Consider the following 19,322-nt stretch of genomic DNA (forward strand, 5'->3'; position numbering starts at 1 on the left):
GGTCACAAAGATAACTTCTGTTTTTCATGAGCTCACAAACATTGAATCTCCATCCTCTCTGGCTTTGAGTACCTGTGTGGTTTAACTGTTCATTCATTTATCAATGCCCCTAAACCCCACTTTGTCGGAGTGAAAATGTCAGGCAGGCCAAAGATTGTCACAGCAGAGGGATTTGGGTTTGGATCACGGGCTGGGTCTGTTCACCCTCGGGCTGTAACCACTTCCCAAAGGTGCCTACAGCAAGTCCAGCAGCTGGATCTGCTCCACTGCAGTTATTGGGAGTTAATATCTCCTCTGTGAGCGAGGAGAGTCCCAGACCCCTCGTGCTGGACCTGCCTGTGCCTGAGGGAGCCCCAGCAGGACATTAAATCCATTTGTTGCTGAATCATGGACATGGATGGAAGTGGAAGTGCTGTGTCTGATAGCAGGGGCCTGGAAGCCTCATTTTTCATCCTTGCTGTGGTGGCTCCTTGCCTGGGAGAGCTGTGGGACTGTGCCACCTCCTGTAAGTCCTGCCCTGCACTGGAGCCTGCACAGACCGAGGGTTTGCTGTGGGGGACAGGCAATTCACCCCACAGGTCTCTGCTGGCTTGGAAGCTGTGCTGCCCCTGGTTCCCAGAGGATGCCAGGGGTGTGCAGGGAGAGGAGAGCACTGACATTCAGCTGAATGAAATGTTTGTGCAGCTCAGCTTCAGTGAGGATCAGTCACCTCGATTGACCAGATAACACAAATAAACCCTGGGGGTGACCCCAGGTGGGTGTGACAGGTTTCCTTCCAGGCTGGTTGGAAAAACTCCTGGGAAGTGTTTTTTGTTAAAACCAGCACAAGGCTGCTCTGTCTGCACCTCTCCCTGCTCTGGCTTGTGCTGTTTTCTTTACTCTTTGCCTGTACATATTATTTGCAACCCACTGCACCCAAAATACCAACTGGTTGCTCTCAGAGTGTGAAGCAATCACTGAATGAGTAGCTTGGATAATTATATTTTTTCTCATTTAGACAGAAGAAACCAGTTCAGCTTTGACCATGCATGTTACATTTTAATTATTTTTTTTTTTCTCATGCCAAGAAATACAAAGAAAGTATATAAGATATACCATACCATCCTGCAGAAAAAGAAACATTTGTCAGCAAAGAGAAGCACCCAGCTGCAATTCCTGGTGTGTTCATGCTGTGTGTGAGCTGTGGCTCTCCCAGTGGAGGGGATGGACCCTGCCATGGATCCATGCCAAGGATCAAGTCCTGGCACCTTCTAACAAGGGCTCCCAAGGGCTGTCAGAGTTGCCTTGGTGAATCCTGCACACGTTCCCTTTCTGGTGTTTCTTATCCTGGGTGGGTAGAATCCTGGATAGGTTGGAATTTTGCTACCTACTGGTGTCAGCAAATGCTTTACAAATATTCCCACTTTGAAAAGGCTGCTTTCCCACACACACACCCCCTTGGCTTGTGCCCAAGCAGGGGAGTTTTTCAGCCCAAACCTAACTGGTTTTTGCCAAAACTAAAGGCTGTATACTGAAAGGAAAACGAGCTTAAATCTGAATTATTTCAGCTTGACAGTGCAAGCCGGGCTGTGGTTGTGTGAGAGTAACCAAGTGACAGGCCAAGGGTGGGGCCAGCCCGATGGGTGCCTTTCTGCAGCCTCTCCCTGGGCTCAGAGCAAAGGGAAAGGGAGATTCCATTCTATTTAAAAGGCAGGATCTGCTCCTCTTGTCTACATGGAGAAATCTGTGTGGGGAAGGTGAGGTACCTCCTGCTGCAGCTGGGTCAGAGGTTCCCTGCCCTCTCTAACCCTTCCAGCAGAGCCCAGAGATGAGATCTCGTTGCAGCAAGACCTGTTTGGGTTAAAGGAGAGGCAGAGGATGGGAGGAAGGAGCTGTGGTCCTCAGGGATGCTCTGGGGGTGGGAATGCTGAGGAACAGAGTGGCAAAACCAGCAAAGAGAGGAATAAACTGGAACAGGGTGAAAAAACAGCCAGAAAAAGCAAAGCCATCCTTAACACAGCAAACTTGGAAATCCTTTGGTGGCTTTCTTTCCTCTGCTGGTGCTCAGATCCCCCTGGAGCCTGCAGGCAGCACCCAGTGTGGTGCTGAGATCCACTGACTTGGGCCAGACCTTTCCTCACCCTCAGCCACTGCATCCCACCAGGAGCTGCTACAAAACCAAGCCAAGATTGTTGCTGGTTCAGCTTAAAGCTTCAATCCAGCCTTGATGCAGCCAGCAGCCCTTCTGTGCCACCCCACAGAGCCCAGTTCTGCCCAGGGACAGCAGTGCCAGGGAGGTGCCACCAGCCCCGATGCTCTGCTCAGAGGCTCCTTCCCATCCTGGTGTATTTACATCCCACCAGGACCTCACTCTTGTCCATGGAAACTCCTACTCCAGTTTACATTTACAGACATTTCCCACCTTCTCCATCCCTTCAGCGAGCTCCCCTCCTACCAGCTCAGCTCCCCTGTCAGGTAGGGCTGGATTGTCACCCTGCTCTCACCTTTCCTTCACCAGGGGGGAGAAGGTGGCCAGAGCCTGAGGATTTCATGACTGTTTTGGTTGCAAACACAGAGAATTCTGACATGAGTGCTCAGAGGAGGCTGCAGCAGGTGGCAAAGGGCTGGGGGATAGGAAACAGGGCTGCTGGTGGGGCTGGAGAGGATAAGGCTCATGGCACAGTTTTTGTGGTTTCCCCCCTGTGTGCTAAAAGCCGAGTTCTGGGTGGATTTAGTCAAAGGGGTGACTGTGCCTGGTGGCCTCAGGATGAAGTTCTGCCATCATCAACCCCCCTGTAACACAGCACAGATGAGGTGTGTGCCGAGGGCTGGGGGCCCTGCAACCTCTTCCTTCACAAATATGAGCAAATTCCACCCAAAAAAAGCCAAAGAGGGAGCTGAGCTGGGATAAAACTGGGGGGGATGGGGAAAGCAAAGTGGCAAAAACTTTGCAAAACAGGCTGCAAAATGTATGGAGAAGTTGATAGGGGAGCAGGGAGAAGGGACCTTCTGGATGTCCCTGGAGAGTTTATCTCTCCAGCACTGGAGAGGCAGGTTACAAGCAGATCAGGGATAACTGTAGAGGCTTTCCTCTGGATTTAAATGCAGGATAAGGAAAAAAAGCTGAGTTCAAGGCTGCAGTACAATTGTATCTATTCAGGAAGATTTTAGAATGAAAGGGATTCAAGTGTCTTAGTTCTTCTCTTTTGTTATTATACATAATAATAGTGAGGTGAGAAGCATCACCTGGGCTGTCCAATGAGACAGGAGGCACAAACAAATCATCACCCTGGTGATTTTGGGGGAATCTTCTGCCTTCTCCTGCATCCAGGGGAATCCTGCATCCAGGGGAATCCACTGCTTTGTGCTGCCCTGGCCTGGGACTTCTCCTGGCAAGGACCACTGCAGCTGCCTCACCTTCCTCTGGCTGCAGGAATCCCATTTGGAACCACAGTGGGGTATAGTTTGTCTAATCCCACTGAAAAAAAAAACAGATTCCAAGGAAATCTGTGCTGATACATGATTCTGGTAAGGAGGAGGAAGAAAAGGGGGTTGATTTGGGAACTGCTCAGTGCCTGAGCATTTGCCATCCCTGCAATTAGAGCAGTAATGTGAACCCACCTCGTGGGGGGTGGCAGGGTTTAATCCTTTGGATGCAGAGAAGCACTTTAGATGAAAGGCTTTATATAATGATAAAAGAGCATTTAAATTCTTACTTAAATGCTCTCAAGTCCTATAACTCCCTCCAGCACTTTTCCCTGAAAAAGGGCCCTTCCTGCCCAAGGAGGAGTTTTCTGGGCTCTTCCCATCAACTGAATTCCAGCAGCTCCAAGGGCAAAGGGCAGGAGATGCAGGGACAGACAGCACTGCCCTTTTGTAGCTCCAAAAAACACCCCATGTGTTCCCCAGCAAGCAGCTGTTGGGTCCAAGAGTTAAAGAAGGAAACATTTTGGGGTTTTGATGGGATTTCAATAGCCATAAGATTAAAGTTTGAACATCCAAGGGAGGGGTTCTGAAGGGCTCAGGAGGAAAAGATGCAGTGCCTGGACAGAGGATGGAGGAGGGAGCTCCCACCCAGCAATATTCAGCAGTCCCTGTTTGCTGAACTCACAAAAGATAAATTGCAAAAGAAAAGTTGCAGATTTGGTCCATTTTGGACACCAGCAGTGGTGATGGACTGCTGACAAAGAGCTGGGTGGGAATGGAGCCCAAGAAAGTGCTGTAGTGATGTGCTCTTGCTGTGAGTCCCTGGAATCCCTTCCAATGGAGAGAAAAATATTGACAGTGTACCTGGGGGATTTGGCTTTGTCACCCCCTAGATTCAAACAACATCTAGAAGAAAAAAAACCACTTGAAAGAGGAGCAATCAAAAGGTGACAGGAGAATTTTCACAGAGATGCCTGTGGCTTTGCTCATTAATTACTACAGAGTAACTACAGCGAGGACTTACACCTCACCCCTACCCTGTGCTAACCCATGTGCCCATTTAGAGCCCAGGGAAGGAGTTAGTGCCAAGCAATTACCATGTTGTGAAGTTTCTTTTGGTGGATTCTCCATGTAGACAAGCCCTGGGAAGCATTGAATTTGGTGTAAATTGGGGATGTTTTTCAGGAGATGGATGTTAGGGAGCAGAAGTGCCCTGAAGGACAACATTTCTCAGTCAGTCCATGCTTTTATGTCGCAGGTTGTCAGCTGGAGACAACAGAAAGGCCGGGCAGTGCAGCTCTAGGTGGTGTGTCCCCAAAGTTTGGATCAAAGAGACTCAGGGAGCCAATGGATGTGGCCAGAAGTCACAAAGCCTGACTAAAACAACAGGCCATGGAGCTTTGCATAGTCTGGGTGAGTGGGTAGAGGGCCAACCCCGAGAAGTGCCCGCAGCAATGAGGGGTGAGCAGGGAGGAGAAGGGCTGGGGCTGGATGGAGCCTCGAGAGAGCGTGTGGGGAGTGGGTCCCATGGGGATGGTGTGGAAGACATGGCAGGTCCTGTGGTACCTACAGACATAGTGGGAGGAGCAGAGTCTGTTTTCTTGTTATGTTAAATACAAAACATTAAAAAATAATAGGACTTGTGGAACTGACCTCAGGCAGCTCCGGGGACGCCGGAGATTTCCAGAGCTGCAGAAGAGCTGTGTGAGGGATGCAAGGAGAGGAGCAGGAATCTAAAACTCCTTCATGCCCCTGAAAAATCTCCTGCAAGGCCCTAAGTCGAAGCCCCAGAGGGTTGGGGGGATGAGCACTGGCAGTGGTGGGGGCTGGATCATGCTGAGCCTCTGCAGGACAGACGTGCCGTGGCATCGGGGTGTGCATGGGTAGAACAGGCTCTCTGTGCCGTGGTGCTGCTGCTGGGCATTAACCAGGCTCTTGTCTCGGTGCCAGGGGTGCTAAGCTCCCTTTGGGTGCACAGAGAAATGTGTGGGTTCACAGGGAACGCCTGATTTTGCCTTCCATTAAAAAGCCCACCATGGGATGGGGGTGAGGAGGAGCCTGGGGTTCTCATGCAGCAACATCCTGCTCTGCCAGCTCTGACATCTGCCCTAAGTGATAAAAGAGCTTGTAGGAGCAGACATGGAGAACATTCCCAAAGGCATGCAAATGGTCATTGTCTCTTTTTTTTTTTCTTTTTTTTTTTTTCTTTTTTTTTTCATCAAAAATACAAAAGCACCCACCACATCCTCCAGCTTTGGCAGCTGCGTTTCGTTCGGAGCAGAGCCATGGTCCTGCTGCAGCTCTGCACTCCCTCCTCCTCTGTGCAACAGCTCTCAGCTCCTGATGGCAGTTTGAGCTTTGTTTCGTTGTTTTTGTTTTGTTTTGTTTTTGTAGAGACAGAGAATTTGACGATTTAAAAACCAACAACCCCCCAAAAAATCCAGTGACTTGTGCCAAAATTCTCAGGAGGACTCCTCAAAACATCCCGTTCTTGCCTTGTATTTTCCTTCCAAAACCAGCTTCATTCTGGAGACTCTCTCCTCCTCTTGCACTTTAGTTGTCTCCCCACTCCATGAGTTCTGCTGGAGGGGAATGAGGTAGTGGATTTCCCCTTTCTCCTCTCCACGTGGCCTCTCCCATTCCTACTCAGGGTGATTTTTATCCCATCCCTCGCACAGGCTCATTCCCAAGAGGCGGTGAATTGAAGCATGCGTTCCTTCCGACGGCGCTCCAGAGCAGACTGTCTAGGGCTGCCCACCTACACTGTGACAATTTTTTGTTTTGTTGCAAGGCTGAAAGTAAAAACCCCAAAAGGAAAGTTGTCTTCCTCCTCTTCAAGGTATTTGCATGCTGAAACATCTTCTAGGAACCTGTAAAAGAAAGAGTGGCTTAGGGCAGCTTCCAGCAGAACAGATGTTCCCCTTACGCTCCTGGCTTGGCTTTTGGGTGCTCCCGAGGTCCCAGTTTGCCTGAGCTGTGCTGATCATGGGTTGGCAGGTGGGGGCAGGTGTGTTTGGGAGGTTCCCAAGACATTTTGGGCTTGTATTTCTGGGCAGGTTGATTTGTGTCCTGGAACCTCTCTGTTTTTACAGCACTGCACTCTTCTAAACCCAACCACAGGCTTTGCCAGGGCAGGACCTTTTACCAGGGAGACCTTGTGTGGTCACCAGGGCACTCTGGACAGCACAGGGAGGGCTTTCCATGCTGGTGATTTGGGCAATGTATGTTTCTACTGGAAGGAGCCCGTTCTCTGAGGTGTTTTTTATGTGTGTGTGCAGCTGCTGATGGTCAAACCAAACTGGAGTCAGTGCCCTCCCACTGCACTGGGAATGAGGTGGGGGTGGACTGGGGGCAGGTCTGTCCTATCCCCTGGGCTGGAGCTGGGAGCCAGGCGAGGTTCCCACTGGAGCTGGGCTGAGGGAAGGAGAAGGAAGGGTTACCTCTGACGCTGAGTGAAATGTAGAGCACGATGATGATGGTCCCCAGCACAATGGAGACGATGCTGAGCAGCCTGGCCATGCGTCCGAGCCGCCGGGCACCATCTGTGTCCCCTTGCTGGCCACTGTTCCTCGACTGGGGAGACACAAAAAGAGTCCTTTGAGAGAGGCAGCAGCTCCAGGGATGACCCCCTGTCTGTAGAGCCCCAAACCGAGCCCCATTTTCTTTCCTGCTCCTTTAACTGGTAATCACTTGGTTCCCAAGCAAAAAATGCTGGAAGTGAGGATTCCTGGTGAGGGAGAAGCGTCACTGCTGAGGGAAGAGCCTCCTGATCCTGCTGGAAAGGATGTACTGGGTGTGCTGCCCTTGGCTGGGGAGCACACAGCACTCAGCAGAAGGGAGCTGTGCTGGAATTACTCACCGTGTGTCAGCGTTTGCTGCCAGCCCGGCTCTTGGGACCAAAAAGCCTCCCCAAGTTTGTGCAGGGCTCTTCTGCCCCCCACAAAATCCATTGGGAAGGGGGTTTAGAGGGAGGAAAAGTGGGTGAGGGGTTTTAAGGCCTGTTGGTGATATTTTCACCTTGGAGTGAGAGGAAAGGGAAACAAGGTGGGATGGGGGAGAAGGGATCCAGTGGAGGAGTTGGGCAAAACTCCCCTAAACTTCACTGGGGATGGGGTTTTATTGATGATTTTACTGCTTTGAAGCAGGTATTCCTCTTTAGGGCTGCTTTTATGTATTTAACACTTCAACATGGATTAAAGGATTCTTCCCCTGGCATCTCCATCCATCCCTATCCATCTCCAGCCATGCTACCTTGGAGAAAAGGGGGATCTGGTGCAAACTGTGGGGCCAGCAGCTCCCACAGCCCTGTGCTGTGTGACAGCTCATCCCTTTGGAGCATGGCTGCTAAAACTGGGGAGATTCTCAGTTTAAAAAAAAAAACAAACAAGTGTACTATTTAAAAGGAGTTAAAGGTGGAAATGGACTAAAGCAATCCCAGTTTCCTTTCAAAAAATGTGTATCTCAGAAATAGCTGTGGTGGAAAGGATCCCCTGCCTCATGTTAAAATAAAATAAATAAAACAAAACAATTAAGAGCAGGGAGACCTAGTCCAGCTCCAGCAATAATCACGAAACATCACAGAGAATCTGAACAAATACTTGGTGTTACTGCCCCATTTCCCATTCATCCTGCTTTAATTCCACTGCCTCTTGGCAGCACCATGACCAAAACATCCCCAGCCCAGGCTGGGCAGCTGCTCTGTAGGAAAAATGCAGCTTTGGAGGTTTCCATATGCTCATTTGAGTTTGTGTCAGCACGTAGATAACACAGCAGAGCCTCAAACGGGCAGGTGCTGCTTCCACTGCCCCCCTGCCATGTCCTGCCCCACTCACGAGCCACCCTGGGCATCACTGTCCCCACCAGTGACACCAGGAGAGCTCAGGACCTTGTTCCTCCTGGTCTCAACAGCAGGTTTGCCAGACCCACGCTGAAAGCAATGGGATGCAGCCAAGAGCTATTTTCATCACAGAACAGGAGGTGACAAAATGAAGCCTCATGGGTTGGTGGTGAGAGATGGGGAGGATGCAGGAGCCCAGGGATAGACAGGATCCCTGCCCTGCTCACTGACAGCTCCAGCTCTGGGGATTTGGTTTTTCAGTTTCTGATTTTTGTAAAAAGTGTAATATTTTGGCAGGGTGTGGGTTAGATTGCAGTGAAATATGCAGTTTTAGCTGTCTTCTAGGCAAAACATATAGGCTAAGGGATTCAATATATTTATCACTACAGCTTCTGGAAGTGTTTACTGCTCATTTACCCTCAACAATTATGAGAAACACATCAGCATTGGCATGGGGTGTTTAGCAAGAATTTGGTACTGTACATATATTTTTCATTGGTGTGGAATGGTTTGGTTGTAGCTCTCTAGTATCACTAATCCCATGTTTGGCTTTCCACATAAAAACATTAACATCTTGTTTATTAATCGAGGCTCACCAAGGCAGAACATCTCCAAAAGGCTCAAGGGCTCCAGGGGAGTGAGTCACTGTGTGAGTGCCAAGGGACTCCCTGCTACAGCCCAGAGCTGGAAAATCTGCAGGACCTGGGGAGTGGGTGCTGTTCTGCAGCCCAGACAAGGCTGGGTGACTCAAGAGTTATTAATTTTACCTGTTTCTCACTGCTATCTCTTCCAATTGCTGCTCAAAATGTTGTTTTGTTTTTTTTTCCCTAAGTGGCCTTGTTGCAGATGAAGGCAATTACTTTCCTGTGCTAGTCCCAGGGATGGAGAAAACAAATCATCACATCCTCTTTTCTGCACTCTCTCCCAGTTTATGAACTGGCTTTGGATGCTGTCTGCTGCCATACACCAATTACTCAGAATAAATCATTAATCCTCAACACTCGGTGTTTTTGTTGAAGGAAACATTCCAAGAGAGGCAGAAGTCAACTCCAGAGAGAGACAGATGACTGTGGCACTTAAAATGGGTGAGGGTAGTCTGACTTCTGCCACATCTTTTGGGAATGACAGAACTTATTTTGGATACCAAGTCCTCTGCAGTACTGCCCTTGATGTTACTGTGTGGTGCTTCTGGCTGGATTTTTTAATTTCCCTTCATTTGCTGGGAGTTTTTTACTCTGGGATGTGGCTCCTCTGCTTCTTCCCCCAGAGTGGCTGCACTTTGGAGGGAAGAGGAAAGGATTCACAGCAGGAATGCAGAGTGGGTGGTACCCAGCCCTGCCCTGCACTCAGATGAGATGGATCCCATGGGATGGACACATCCTTGTCCACCAGTCCCACTCTCTAGGGGTCTTGGGGAGTGACCTGAACCCTTTAGAACAGCCAGATCATCACTTGGTGAGAAAAACACATCCAAGAGTCCGTGGAGAAGCCTCCAGGTAATTAACTTCCATGAAATCAGTGTTAGCAGGAAGAGGCTGGGGGGGCTAGAGCAGGTTTTTTTTCCACCTCTGGCCATAGGCCCTGCTGGGATATGAGACCAGCCTTTGAGAAATGATTTATGAGATGCTAAACTCAAAAGCATTCATTTACTTTCCTCTCTGGACACTGCTTATTACCCAGGAAAAAAAAAAAAAAAAGCTTTCATGTGCAAAAGCTTTGACTCAGGAAAGAAAAGCACAATTGCAGAGCTAAAGGAATGTCAGCCCATTATGGAAAGGTCCTCCTGTTTCCCCAGGCGATGGGAATCACAAAAACCTGGTTCCTGCTCAGCTCTGTGCATGATCAGGCACATCTGGGCTTTACTCTGAGAAAAGCCCTGAGCCTGGGGGAGCCTTGGGGGTCACTGGGAGCTCGATTCCTTCCTGCTGCAAGCAGGTGGAACATCATCCCGTGCCCTGAGAGCTGCTCCTGCTGGCAGGAGGACCCAGCCAGATGTTTCCCGGTTCCTCATGGAGGAAGGGAGGATGGATCACTCCCCATCCTGCTCTGCTGGTGCTGTGGGGAGATCCCTGGCTGGCAGGTGGGTGGGTGGAGGTGCTGGTGCAGGCAGGGCCAGGACTAGAAAGGGCTGTAATAAATTAATTAAACTACAGGACAGAGAGTGCAGGGGCGACTGTGCAGAGGGCAGAGGATGTGCACTGGCTACTAATGTGCTGTGTGTGCCTTGTCCTGGAGAACGAGCTCAGCTGAATGCCTTCTGCCTCCCCTTCCCCAGCCCTGGCCAGTGCTCCCAGTGGCCTTGGAAGCAGAATAATCTTATTGCCTTGCTGGTCCTGCCTCCCCTTGGCTGTGACAATCACCACACCCTGGTCCCTCTCTGCCTGGCAGGATGAACCAACTCCTGCTCTTTTTTCAGTTTACTCTTCTCCACGGGGTTTGTGTGACCCAAGGCACATCCCCACCACCCTGGAGGCTCTGGCACCTGCAAGGGACAGGGCGAGGATCTATTTTGCATCAAGGCTATGTGGCTGGAAAATCCCCATGAGAGACCTTGTTTATTACCATGGATATGCAACACCCAGCTGCTTTCCCTCTCCTTGCAGTGCACAGCCCAACAAGGCTGGCTGGCTTCCCTCGATGCTGCCTAAACAGTCTGTGCCACACAACTGTACTACGCAGATGACAGCTGGCACTGGCAGAAACGATGATTCCTCCTCAAAATGGAAATTGGTCTCCCTAGAGGGAGGGACTTTTTGTGGCAAGTGCCCGTGCCTGCCTTCAAGTTGTTGGTGGTTTTGGGGAGAAGTGCTTGGCTGCAGGTGCCCCCCAGTGTATTTCTGTGTGGTAAGCAGGTAATGGAGCCGATTTTCAAAGAACAGATTCGCCTTTGTTGCAAATCAAAGGCATAGAAGGTGCTGGGTGTGTACAAGAGAGCTGCATCTGCTGGGGAAGGGGGTGGCTCTGCTTGTAGGGCTGTGCTGACTGAGCCACCTGTACCCGAGATGGGTGGGAGGCCGGGCTGGCTTCATTTTCCCCTGCTCGGCTCTTGGTGTATTTGCTGAGGTGTGGGGGATGTTTAATGGAGAAAAATTGCTTCTCCAGGGCGACTATAAAAGCTGCAGGTGCAGCCTGTCCCTTTGAAGTGCTTGAGGCCAGGCACCAGCCTCCAGCCAGGGTCTCCCCAGCGCTGCAGGGCTGGGCTAGGAGGGGCAGAGGGAGATCCCTTGTCAGTGCTTCTCCTCGCAGCTCCTTCCCGGGGAAGCCCTGCGAGTCGTCCTGGACCGCTGCCTGGGGCAGGGACCTCGCTTCCCGGAGCCACCCTGTCCTGGAATCCCACCCCCCTCTCCATCTCCATCCCACCGCCTCCTTTTCCATCTCCATCATCTCCATCTCCATCCCGCCGCCTCCCCGGGCGCTGCCCCAGCCTCGGCGCAGCCCCCCGCCCTCCTCCTCCGCCCGCGCCCCCCCGGACCCGCACCGGAGCTCGCTGCGGGAGCCGGGCAGGGCGGCACAGCCGAGCCGAGCGCTGCGGGAGCGGAGCTGCTCCCGGCCCGGTGCCGGTGGTGCAGCACCGCGGACAGCTCCGGGGCGGCCGTCGGGGCGGCGGCGGGGGAAGCCGGAGGCGAACCGGGCGGGTCCGAGCGCCGGGCGGGTTCCGCACTCACCATGATGGAGAAAACGAGGCCCACGATGTTGATGGGCCAGACGGGGCAGAAGCAGGAGAAGATGGCGAGCACCAGGTAGTCCCGCGGGCGGCCCTGCTCCGGGGCCGCCGTGCTGGTGGCCGTGGACGAGGCTCTGCCCAGGCTCAGCCGGGACGGCGACAGCGGCGGCGCCTCCAGGTGCCCGACCGACACCGACTTGTAGCCGAGCCCGTGCCCGTTGCGCTCCGTCTCGCCGGGCAAGGCTGCCGTGAAGGATTTGGAGCCGCGGAGGCCCTTCTCCTCCCGGCCCTCTGTCGCCGACAGCAGCTTCTCTGTCTCCTGGAAGCGGGTGGGCAGCGCCGTGCCCGAGCCCGGGCCGGCGCCCCCGGGCGCGGAGCCGGTGCTGGCCATGGCCCGGCGGAGCGGGCTCCGGCAGCGCCCCGCCGCCGCCGCTCTGCGCTCGGGGCCCGCCGCCCCGCGGGAGGCCGAGCCGGAGGAGGGGCCAGCCCAGCTCGGCCCCCGGGGCAGGATCGGGGCCGCGGACCGCCCCCGGGGTGTCCCCGGTCCCCCCTCTCCTCACCCCCTTACCACGCTCGGCCTCCGCCCGACCTGCTGCGTGCGGCGCCGCGGCCCTCGGGGATGCTGGCGGGGATGCGGCGGGGCGGAGCGGAGCGGTGGGAGAGCCGGGGAGTCCCCGCCGCCTTCAGCCCGGCCCAGCCCAAGGCTCTGTACCGCCCCACCGACCCCCCGCTCTTCCCGGGGGCTCCCACGGGCTCGGCTCCGCTGCAGCGCTACGTGAGAGCCCAGCCCCGACCGGGTTCCGCCCGCGCCCACGGGGCTCGGGGCCGCCTCCGGCTCCGGAGGTGCGGGGTACACACAGCCTTGCTGTCCCTTCTGGCTGCCAGCCTTTCCCCGGGCAGGTGGGGGACATGCGACACGGAGCAGCCCCACGAGCCCCTCATGGCTGCGGAGAGGGGCTGGAGCTGCCCTGGGTCTGGGAAGGGCTGCCCGAGGGTGACGGGGTCTGGGTAGTGCGGGGGTGCCCGGTGGCACCTCTGACTCCAGCCGCTCTGGGAAAGCATCGTCCCCGGGCACAGCACTGGGGGAGGCTCTGGGCACGCTGGGCTGAGCTAGCCCTGCCCTCGCTGTGCGTGGATGACTGTGGCGAGGCCACAGCTGGGGACAGGGACACCGCAGCAGTGACACACCGTGTCCCCACATAGGACCTGCAAAGCAGAAAGGGTGTTGGTGCAGTGTGAGTTACGTCTTCTCCATCCTTGGGTGTAGGGATGATGTGAGGGGCAGGAGGGAGGGCTAAAACAAACCTCAGAGCCCGGAAAACACGGATGTTTTTCACCCATTGTGTATTATGCTACAGTTCGAAATTTGCCAGGGGTTTCCCTGGCAGTGAGTGCCATCTACGGGGCACACCCAGCACCTTCCGCCTCCCCGAGAGTGCCCGAACAGCCTTCTGCCAGCCGGGTCCTGCTGCCCAGCCCTGCCCGGAGCCTCAGCCCATCCTGCAGCCTCCAAACAGAATTGGGAGCCACAGTTTGTGAATGTGGATGTGAGAGCAGAGGCGGTGACCCTCGGCAGGGTCTCTGTGACCATCTGTTTCCACCTGCCTCACTTGGGCTGACCACCAACGCCGGCGTGGGAAAAACACGGAGATGCAAATTTGGGAGGAGGGAAGGTTCCTGTCTTTGTTAAGGTGTCATGGAAACATTCTTTGGATGCTGCTGTTGCTGGGCACTCACTCCCCGTGTGACGGCTGCTGACAGGGCAGGGCAGGGCCGTGCTCTGCTCCAGGGAGAGCCAGAGCAGGGAGAGCCAGGATGCTGTAGGGAGAAGCAGGATTCCTTCAGAGGATGTGGCTGCAGGCCTTCTTCTGGCGAGGATAACACCTGTCAGAGGCTGAAGCCAGGATGCCTCACACCATCAGCACTTTTAAGAGGCTCCTTTGCTGAGCAAAGAGCTCTCTCTCTTGGCTGCCGCCAGTTTTCCTCTGCTCCTGGACCAGCTCCCTTGTCCCACCAGGGATTAAGGAGGAGGAGAAGATCCCGGTCCCAGCAGCAGGAGGTTGGGATGGTTGTTCCAGCATGTGCCCCCAGGCAGGGAGAGAGCTCCGACCGCCACTGGAATGTTGGTAGCACTGAGGTGGGAGCAGCGGGGCTGGAGGAGTTCTACAGGGTTCAGCACTGAGGGAATCACACCGTGCAATTTGTCCTGTCCAAAAATCTGCCAGCTGTGCTGAGTGTGGCTGTAAATCCCTGCCTGATTCCTGCAGCAATTCCAGTTTGCTGAGCCGTGGGCAGGAGGGAGCCCTCGCAGCTGGTCCAAGCTCTCCAAGCCAGAAGGAAGGGACAAAAGGGACATTTTCAGTTAAATTCCCCCTTCCGGGAGCGTGCTATTGGCCTGTCCCAGCAGAGCCGCTTCCCCGGTGTCAGAAGGAAACCTCAATCGGATGGGTGGGTTTTACGAAAGCCGACATCTGTCTCCCCTCCCGGCCTCGCAAATCTGCCAGGCACAAACGTCTGTACCAATGAGCTTAGCGTCAAAAGTCCCAGGGCAGTAACCTTTTCGTGCTCCTGCTCCCCTCCTTCACCGGCAGGAGCCAGAGCCACCCGCCAGCCAGGGGCTTTAGTGTGATCCCCGCTGCCCATCTGTCCATCCCACACATATTAACAGCCACTGCCCTGCTGCTGGCTTTGTAACTCGTGTTTTCTCGCAGAGCAAGCAAGAGAGAATAAATAACAGCGGCGATCAGCAGCGGTGAGACCTCGCGAAAAGAAACACGGAGCTGGCACTTCCAGAGGACTTCCCACCCTCCGCAGTTTCCCCGTAGAGGGGAGACACGCAGCAGGGTCCTGTACAGCGTGTCGGGGGCATCACAGCTGAGCTCCGCACCCTGCAGCGTTTCTCTCCCTCCCCCAGCAGTCCCTTCCCGCTCCCCCCATCTGTCCCACGGCTCCGTTACCTTCCCGGCACCGTCCGGCCACCCCAGCGCTGAGGTCAGGGGATGGGGAGGCACTGCTGCTGTCCCCAGCCCTGGCAGTAACCCAGCTGCCAGGGGACCGCCCCGGCTAGAGGTTCTTGCAGGCTGCCCGTAAATCGCTGCTGGCCGCGGGGCGCGGGGTGCGGGGTCCCGCTGGAGGAACCGGCGGGGCTGGGCAGGGGGCGATGGTCCTTCGGGCTCTCGTAGTGATGGAGCTGCCTCTGGGGGGAAAACTCAGCGCACAGAGGGGTCGGAGGGCACCGTGTCCCTGCGGAACCGGGCTCCCAGGGCAGCTGGGGACGGCAGCCCTTCACCCCCGACTCCTGCGCAGGGACCCCGGCCCGGGCGTGGCACTCGGAGTGGGCACAGGGCCAGCAGCGCCCGGCTCCGTGCAGGGACAGCGACAGAGCCGTGATCCTGTTGATGGCTCGCCGGAGGGTCGCGATTTTAGAAAGCCTTTTGCCCCCGAGGTCGTGCTTGAGGGCCAGCCGCAGGGCGTTGAAGGCTTGGTTGTAGTCCAGAATCCTCTTACGCTCTCTGACGTTGGCAGCCATCCTCCTGGCCTTGGAGCGTGCTGGCCTGCTCCTCTTCCTCACCTGCATCCCTCCCGTGTCCCCCGGGCTGGCGTCTGCTTCCCTGCCTTGGGAGACCCACAAACCCTGCCTGTAGCACCCCTGGGGCGCGTCCCCCACTTCCAACTCCTCCTCGGAGCTGTCGGGCTCTGGCCCCGTGCCTTTCCCCGCGGCTACTCCGGACATGGCAGCGGCGAGGGGGAGCGGGAGAGGCGCTGCTGTGCTCCTGCCTCCCGGGAGGTGATGGTGACACTCCTCCAGGGACCGGCAGCCGCCTCTAAAAACCTTCAGCAGCGCTCGTCACGTGGCTGTCCCGACCCTCCTCACCTGCCGCAGGTGAGGCACAGCGAGAGCCCTGCCTGCTCCCTGCCCTCAGCGTCCCGCACCGCTGCTGGGGCGCCCAGAGCTCCCCGGGGAAGGCACCTCCACCAAGCACACGTTACAGGAGTTCCTTTAGTGTTTGCTGAGAATTTGGGCACTGCAGGAGTTCCCCCGGGCTGCTCTGCCCTCTCCTTTGCTGGGAAGGCTGGTGGCTCACCCTGGGACAGGTCACAGGGCTCTCCGTGGTGCTGTGAGGCAGAGCCCTGTCTCTATCACGACCCTGGCTTTTCCTTCCCCCTGCTCATTGGTCCTGCAGCACCTGTTATTTCTCGGTCAGGGGAAAGTGAAGCACGGAATTGTGCCGCTGCTGAGGAAAGCAACAAGTCTTGTGCTTGGGTGAGGGAGAAGACACGGTCCTAGGGAGCCAAGAGATCCGTGGGGACAGGGGGAGGTGGGTGCCTGAGCAGGAGCAGACCCCGGGAGTCACTGCAGGAATGTGCAGGGCCTGGCACGCCTCTGCCCTGCGGAGCAGGAAGCAGGAATGTGGCAGGGGGGATCGGGGCAGGTGATAAAAGAGCTGAAATGCTAACTTCCTCCAGAGCCTTCCTGTCCTTTCCCAGCAGCCTGCGGGCAGAGCTGTCTGCGCTGATGCTCCCGGGCCTGCCCGGCACTTAACTTGGGGAAGATGCTGAAAGCAGCCTCTTGTTTCCTGCATCCCCCGCTGGTGAGATGAGGAGCTCGCCAGGTGCAGCAGGTCCGGAGGCCATGGGCAGGGCCAGGTCCCCAACCTCTGAGCAGTGCGGGGCAGCCACGTGTGCTTGCCCATAATCTCATTAGCGAGCAGTTGCTAAATGTTTTCCTGTGTGAGGGGTAATGCTTTGAAAAATAGCCCGGGAGTGGTTCTGACAAATTGTTGGGGTATCTGGTGAAAAAGCAGAGTCCTGGGAGAACATGCTTCCCCCCCTCCTTGATTCATCCCTTCCTATCTGATCATCCCAGCTCACTTCTGATCAACAGCCACAATTAGCAGGGGGTTATTTGTCTATTGCCCTTCTCTCTCCTGGCTCTTTTAAGCTGGAGCTAATTTAGATGCCTCTGCTATAAGAACCCAATAAATCAGGAGCCAAAGCCTCAGGGACAGTGGAGGATGAGGCAGCAGGACTTCAAAGGGAGGTGAAGCTTGCAAAAATCTTTGAGCACTCACCTGTTCTCACTGTGACCCTCTTGTTCTCCCCAGCATCCCTCTCACCTCCCAGTCTTTCTCTGACAGGAATGGAGGCTCCCTGACCACTGACTTACCCAGCAAACCCAGCTTGGGAGCCAGGGGTTCTTTGGAATTCTTGAATGCCAGCAGGACATGGATGTCAGACCCACTTAGATACATGCCTGTCTAAAATCCAGCAGCGCAGGACAGATCCCCCTACCACAGGGGGCGGTGTTGGAGGTCAGGAGGTGCAGTCCAGAGCAGAGGTGGCTGAGCTGGGCACCTCTCAGTCCCAGCTGGGTGGTGCCTGGGCAGGAGCAGCAGTCCCAAAGCTGTCCCCTGCCTGCCCACAGTCCCTGGGAGATCCTTGGGAAGCACTGCCAGGGGTTCTGGGTCTGCCCTGGCTACAAGGATCCAGCCCCAGCTCTTGGAAGCAGGCACGGCCAGACCATAAATCATGGGGCATCTGATGCCACCTGTAATTAGCACATCCCGCTGTCCTGGGCGCTTCCGACCCAGGTGCCCATTACAGGTTGGGAGGTCAGCAGGAACACCCACCCAGGCCCTGCTCCCCCGGCCCCTGCTGATTTATCACTGTGTGCTGGAGAGATTTATGGGCTGAGATGGGGAGCCAGAAATGTGTTGTGAGGCTCTGCTGGGCCCTCTGCCTGACAGATGATGAAAGAGCCATAATTATCTGTCGCCACACACATATCAGGCCATTCATGGCACTCCCCAGCCTCCAAGATGGGGTTTGGCCCTTGGGGACTCCCAGCCTGTGTCACTCTGGACTGGAGCACTGCTGAGTGCTGGGCACCACCTGTTTTCACAGCTCTCATGGGTCCCACAGCCCAAAGGTGTGTTTTGGGTGTGCACCCCTAACACTGCCACTGAGCAGCTCCAGCAGAGAGCCCTGGGCTGGCAGCAGCACCCATCCAGCACCCCCAAATTGCTGATGATTTGATGATTCCTGCTGAGAGCTGCTGGAGCCGTCTGAGAGCACAGCCCTCACTGGAGGTGAAACCCTGATGGAGTGAAGAGGCAGCTGGCACGGCCTGGGAGGGCTGCCCAGCTCCTGGCACTGCCCCAGCACCATCCCTCCTCCTTGGGAAGGCTGCACCGGGAGGCACAGGTGTGCCAGGGCAAAGCATGGGAGCCTGCAGCGGGGAAGGATGAGAGCCAGGACTGGCATGCAGGGAGGTGCCCATTCCTGGTGCTCAGGGGAAGGAGGAGGCGGCTGTTGCGACACTGCCTGGGCCCGCGGGGAAGGGTAAATAAATAGGGCGCTCTGTTCCTGCTGGGGCACGACCAGGTGGCACAAGGGACACAGGGACACGGGCTGGTGAGTCATCCGTGCCCAGGCAGCCACCCTGCAGGGCACAGGAGGAGGCAGTGACAGGCACTCGTGCTGCCTGGAGACGCCTGTGGGTGAGATCCTGCTCCAGCACCCAGCACAGCACCAGGGAACAGCCCTGCCCTGGGCACAGGTTGGAAAGCCACATCCTGTGGAGCAGGAGTGAGCCATGGGCACGTGCATAAACACAGCACATGTGGGAGGCAGTGGGCAAAAGGCCTACCTGAGGCCTTCACAGAATCCCAAAGTCATTCCAGTTGGAAAAGCCCTCTAATTGAATCCAAACCTAACCCAGCACTGCCTTGTCACCACTGAACAACTAAGTGCCACATGTTTTTTGAATATTTCCACTGCTTTTCTGAGCAGCCTGTTCCAATGTCTGACCATCTTTTCAGTGAGGGCATTTTCCCTAATATCCACTTTAAGCCTTGAAGCCATTTCTTCTCGTCCTGTCCCTTGTTCCTTAGGAACAGAGACAAACCCTCACCAGGTTACAAACTCCTTTCAGGGACTTGCAGGCCTTTGTTGCCCACCACAGGAGGCTGTGCCTGCTGCTTCATGTGCCAGGAATGGCTCATCCATCCTGACACCAACAGGGCTGCAGAGTTTCACTGGCCAGAGGATGAGGATTGGACACACAGAGCTCTGCAGTGAAAGCCAGGGCACATAGCAGCTGTGGAAGGCACAGGAGCCACCCCATGGCACAGGAGCCTTCAAGGCTCGGTTGTTCCCTGCTCAAGGTTCTCCCAGAGCACATGGGATGGATTCTGGCATTAATTGTCATGTTGTTACTGCCCTGAGCTGCCGGCACTGGGCATTCCCTCACCCGCATCCCCCTGCTCACAGCTCCTCAGGGAGACCCAGAGAGGGCAGTGGGAGCCTGTGAGCTGCAGGACCACAGCACCCGCACCCCGCTGGTGTCCCCATCCCCATCCCAATCCCCATCCCCATCCCCATCCCCATCCCCATCCCCATCCCCATCCCCATCCC

General features: G+C 55.5%; 2 protein-coding genes across 2 annotated transcripts; both read right to left on the reverse strand.

The window, feature by feature from the left end:
* Positions 1–1,011: 1,011 nt before the first annotated feature.
* On the reverse strand, positions 1,012–12,374 carry TRARG1 (trafficking regulator of GLUT4 (SLC2A4) 1). The gene is made up of 3 exons (XM_015647044.1): positions 11,908–12,374; positions 6,846–6,978; positions 1,012–6,275 (listed from the first exon to the last, which is right to left on the reverse strand). Exons 1-3 carry the CDS (start codon positions 12,295–12,297, stop codon positions 6,268–6,270), a joined length of 531 nt encoding a protein of 176 aa, XP_015502530.1. The 5' UTR covers positions 12,298–12,374; the 3' UTR covers positions 1,012–6,267.
* A 2,481-nt stretch (positions 12,375–14,855) lies between these two features.
* On the reverse strand, positions 14,856–15,998 carry BHLHA9 (basic helix-loop-helix family member a9). The gene has a single exon (XM_015646217.2). The coding sequence runs from the start codon at positions 15,637–15,639 to the stop codon at positions 14,899–14,901; it is 741 nt and encodes a 246-aa protein (XP_015501703.1). The 5' UTR covers positions 15,640–15,998; the 3' UTR covers positions 14,856–14,898.
* Positions 15,999–19,322: the final 3,324 nt, after the last annotated feature.

Source organism: Parus major, chromosome 19, assembly GCF_001522545.3.
Source record: "Parus major isolate Abel chromosome 19, Parus_major1.1, whole genome shotgun sequence".
Classification (NCBI taxonomy): domain Eukaryota; kingdom Metazoa; phylum Chordata; class Aves; order Passeriformes; family Paridae; genus Parus; species Parus major.

Excerpts from the sequence above, each read along its gene's own strand:
- BHLHA9 (XM_015646217.2), bottom strand. The coding sequence starts at position 15,639 with ATGTCCGGAGTAGCCGCGGGGAAAGGCACGGGGCCAGAGCCCGACAGC.
- TRARG1 (XM_015647044.1), bottom strand. The coding sequence starts at position 12,297 with ATGGCCAGCACCGGCTCCGCGCCCGGGGGCGCCGGCCCGGGCTCGGGC. Across the intron at positions 6,979-11,907 it reads GCCTCGTTTTCTCCATCATG|TCGAGGAACAGTGGCCAGCA; the intron begins GTGAGTGCGGAA and ends GTGTCTCCCCAG.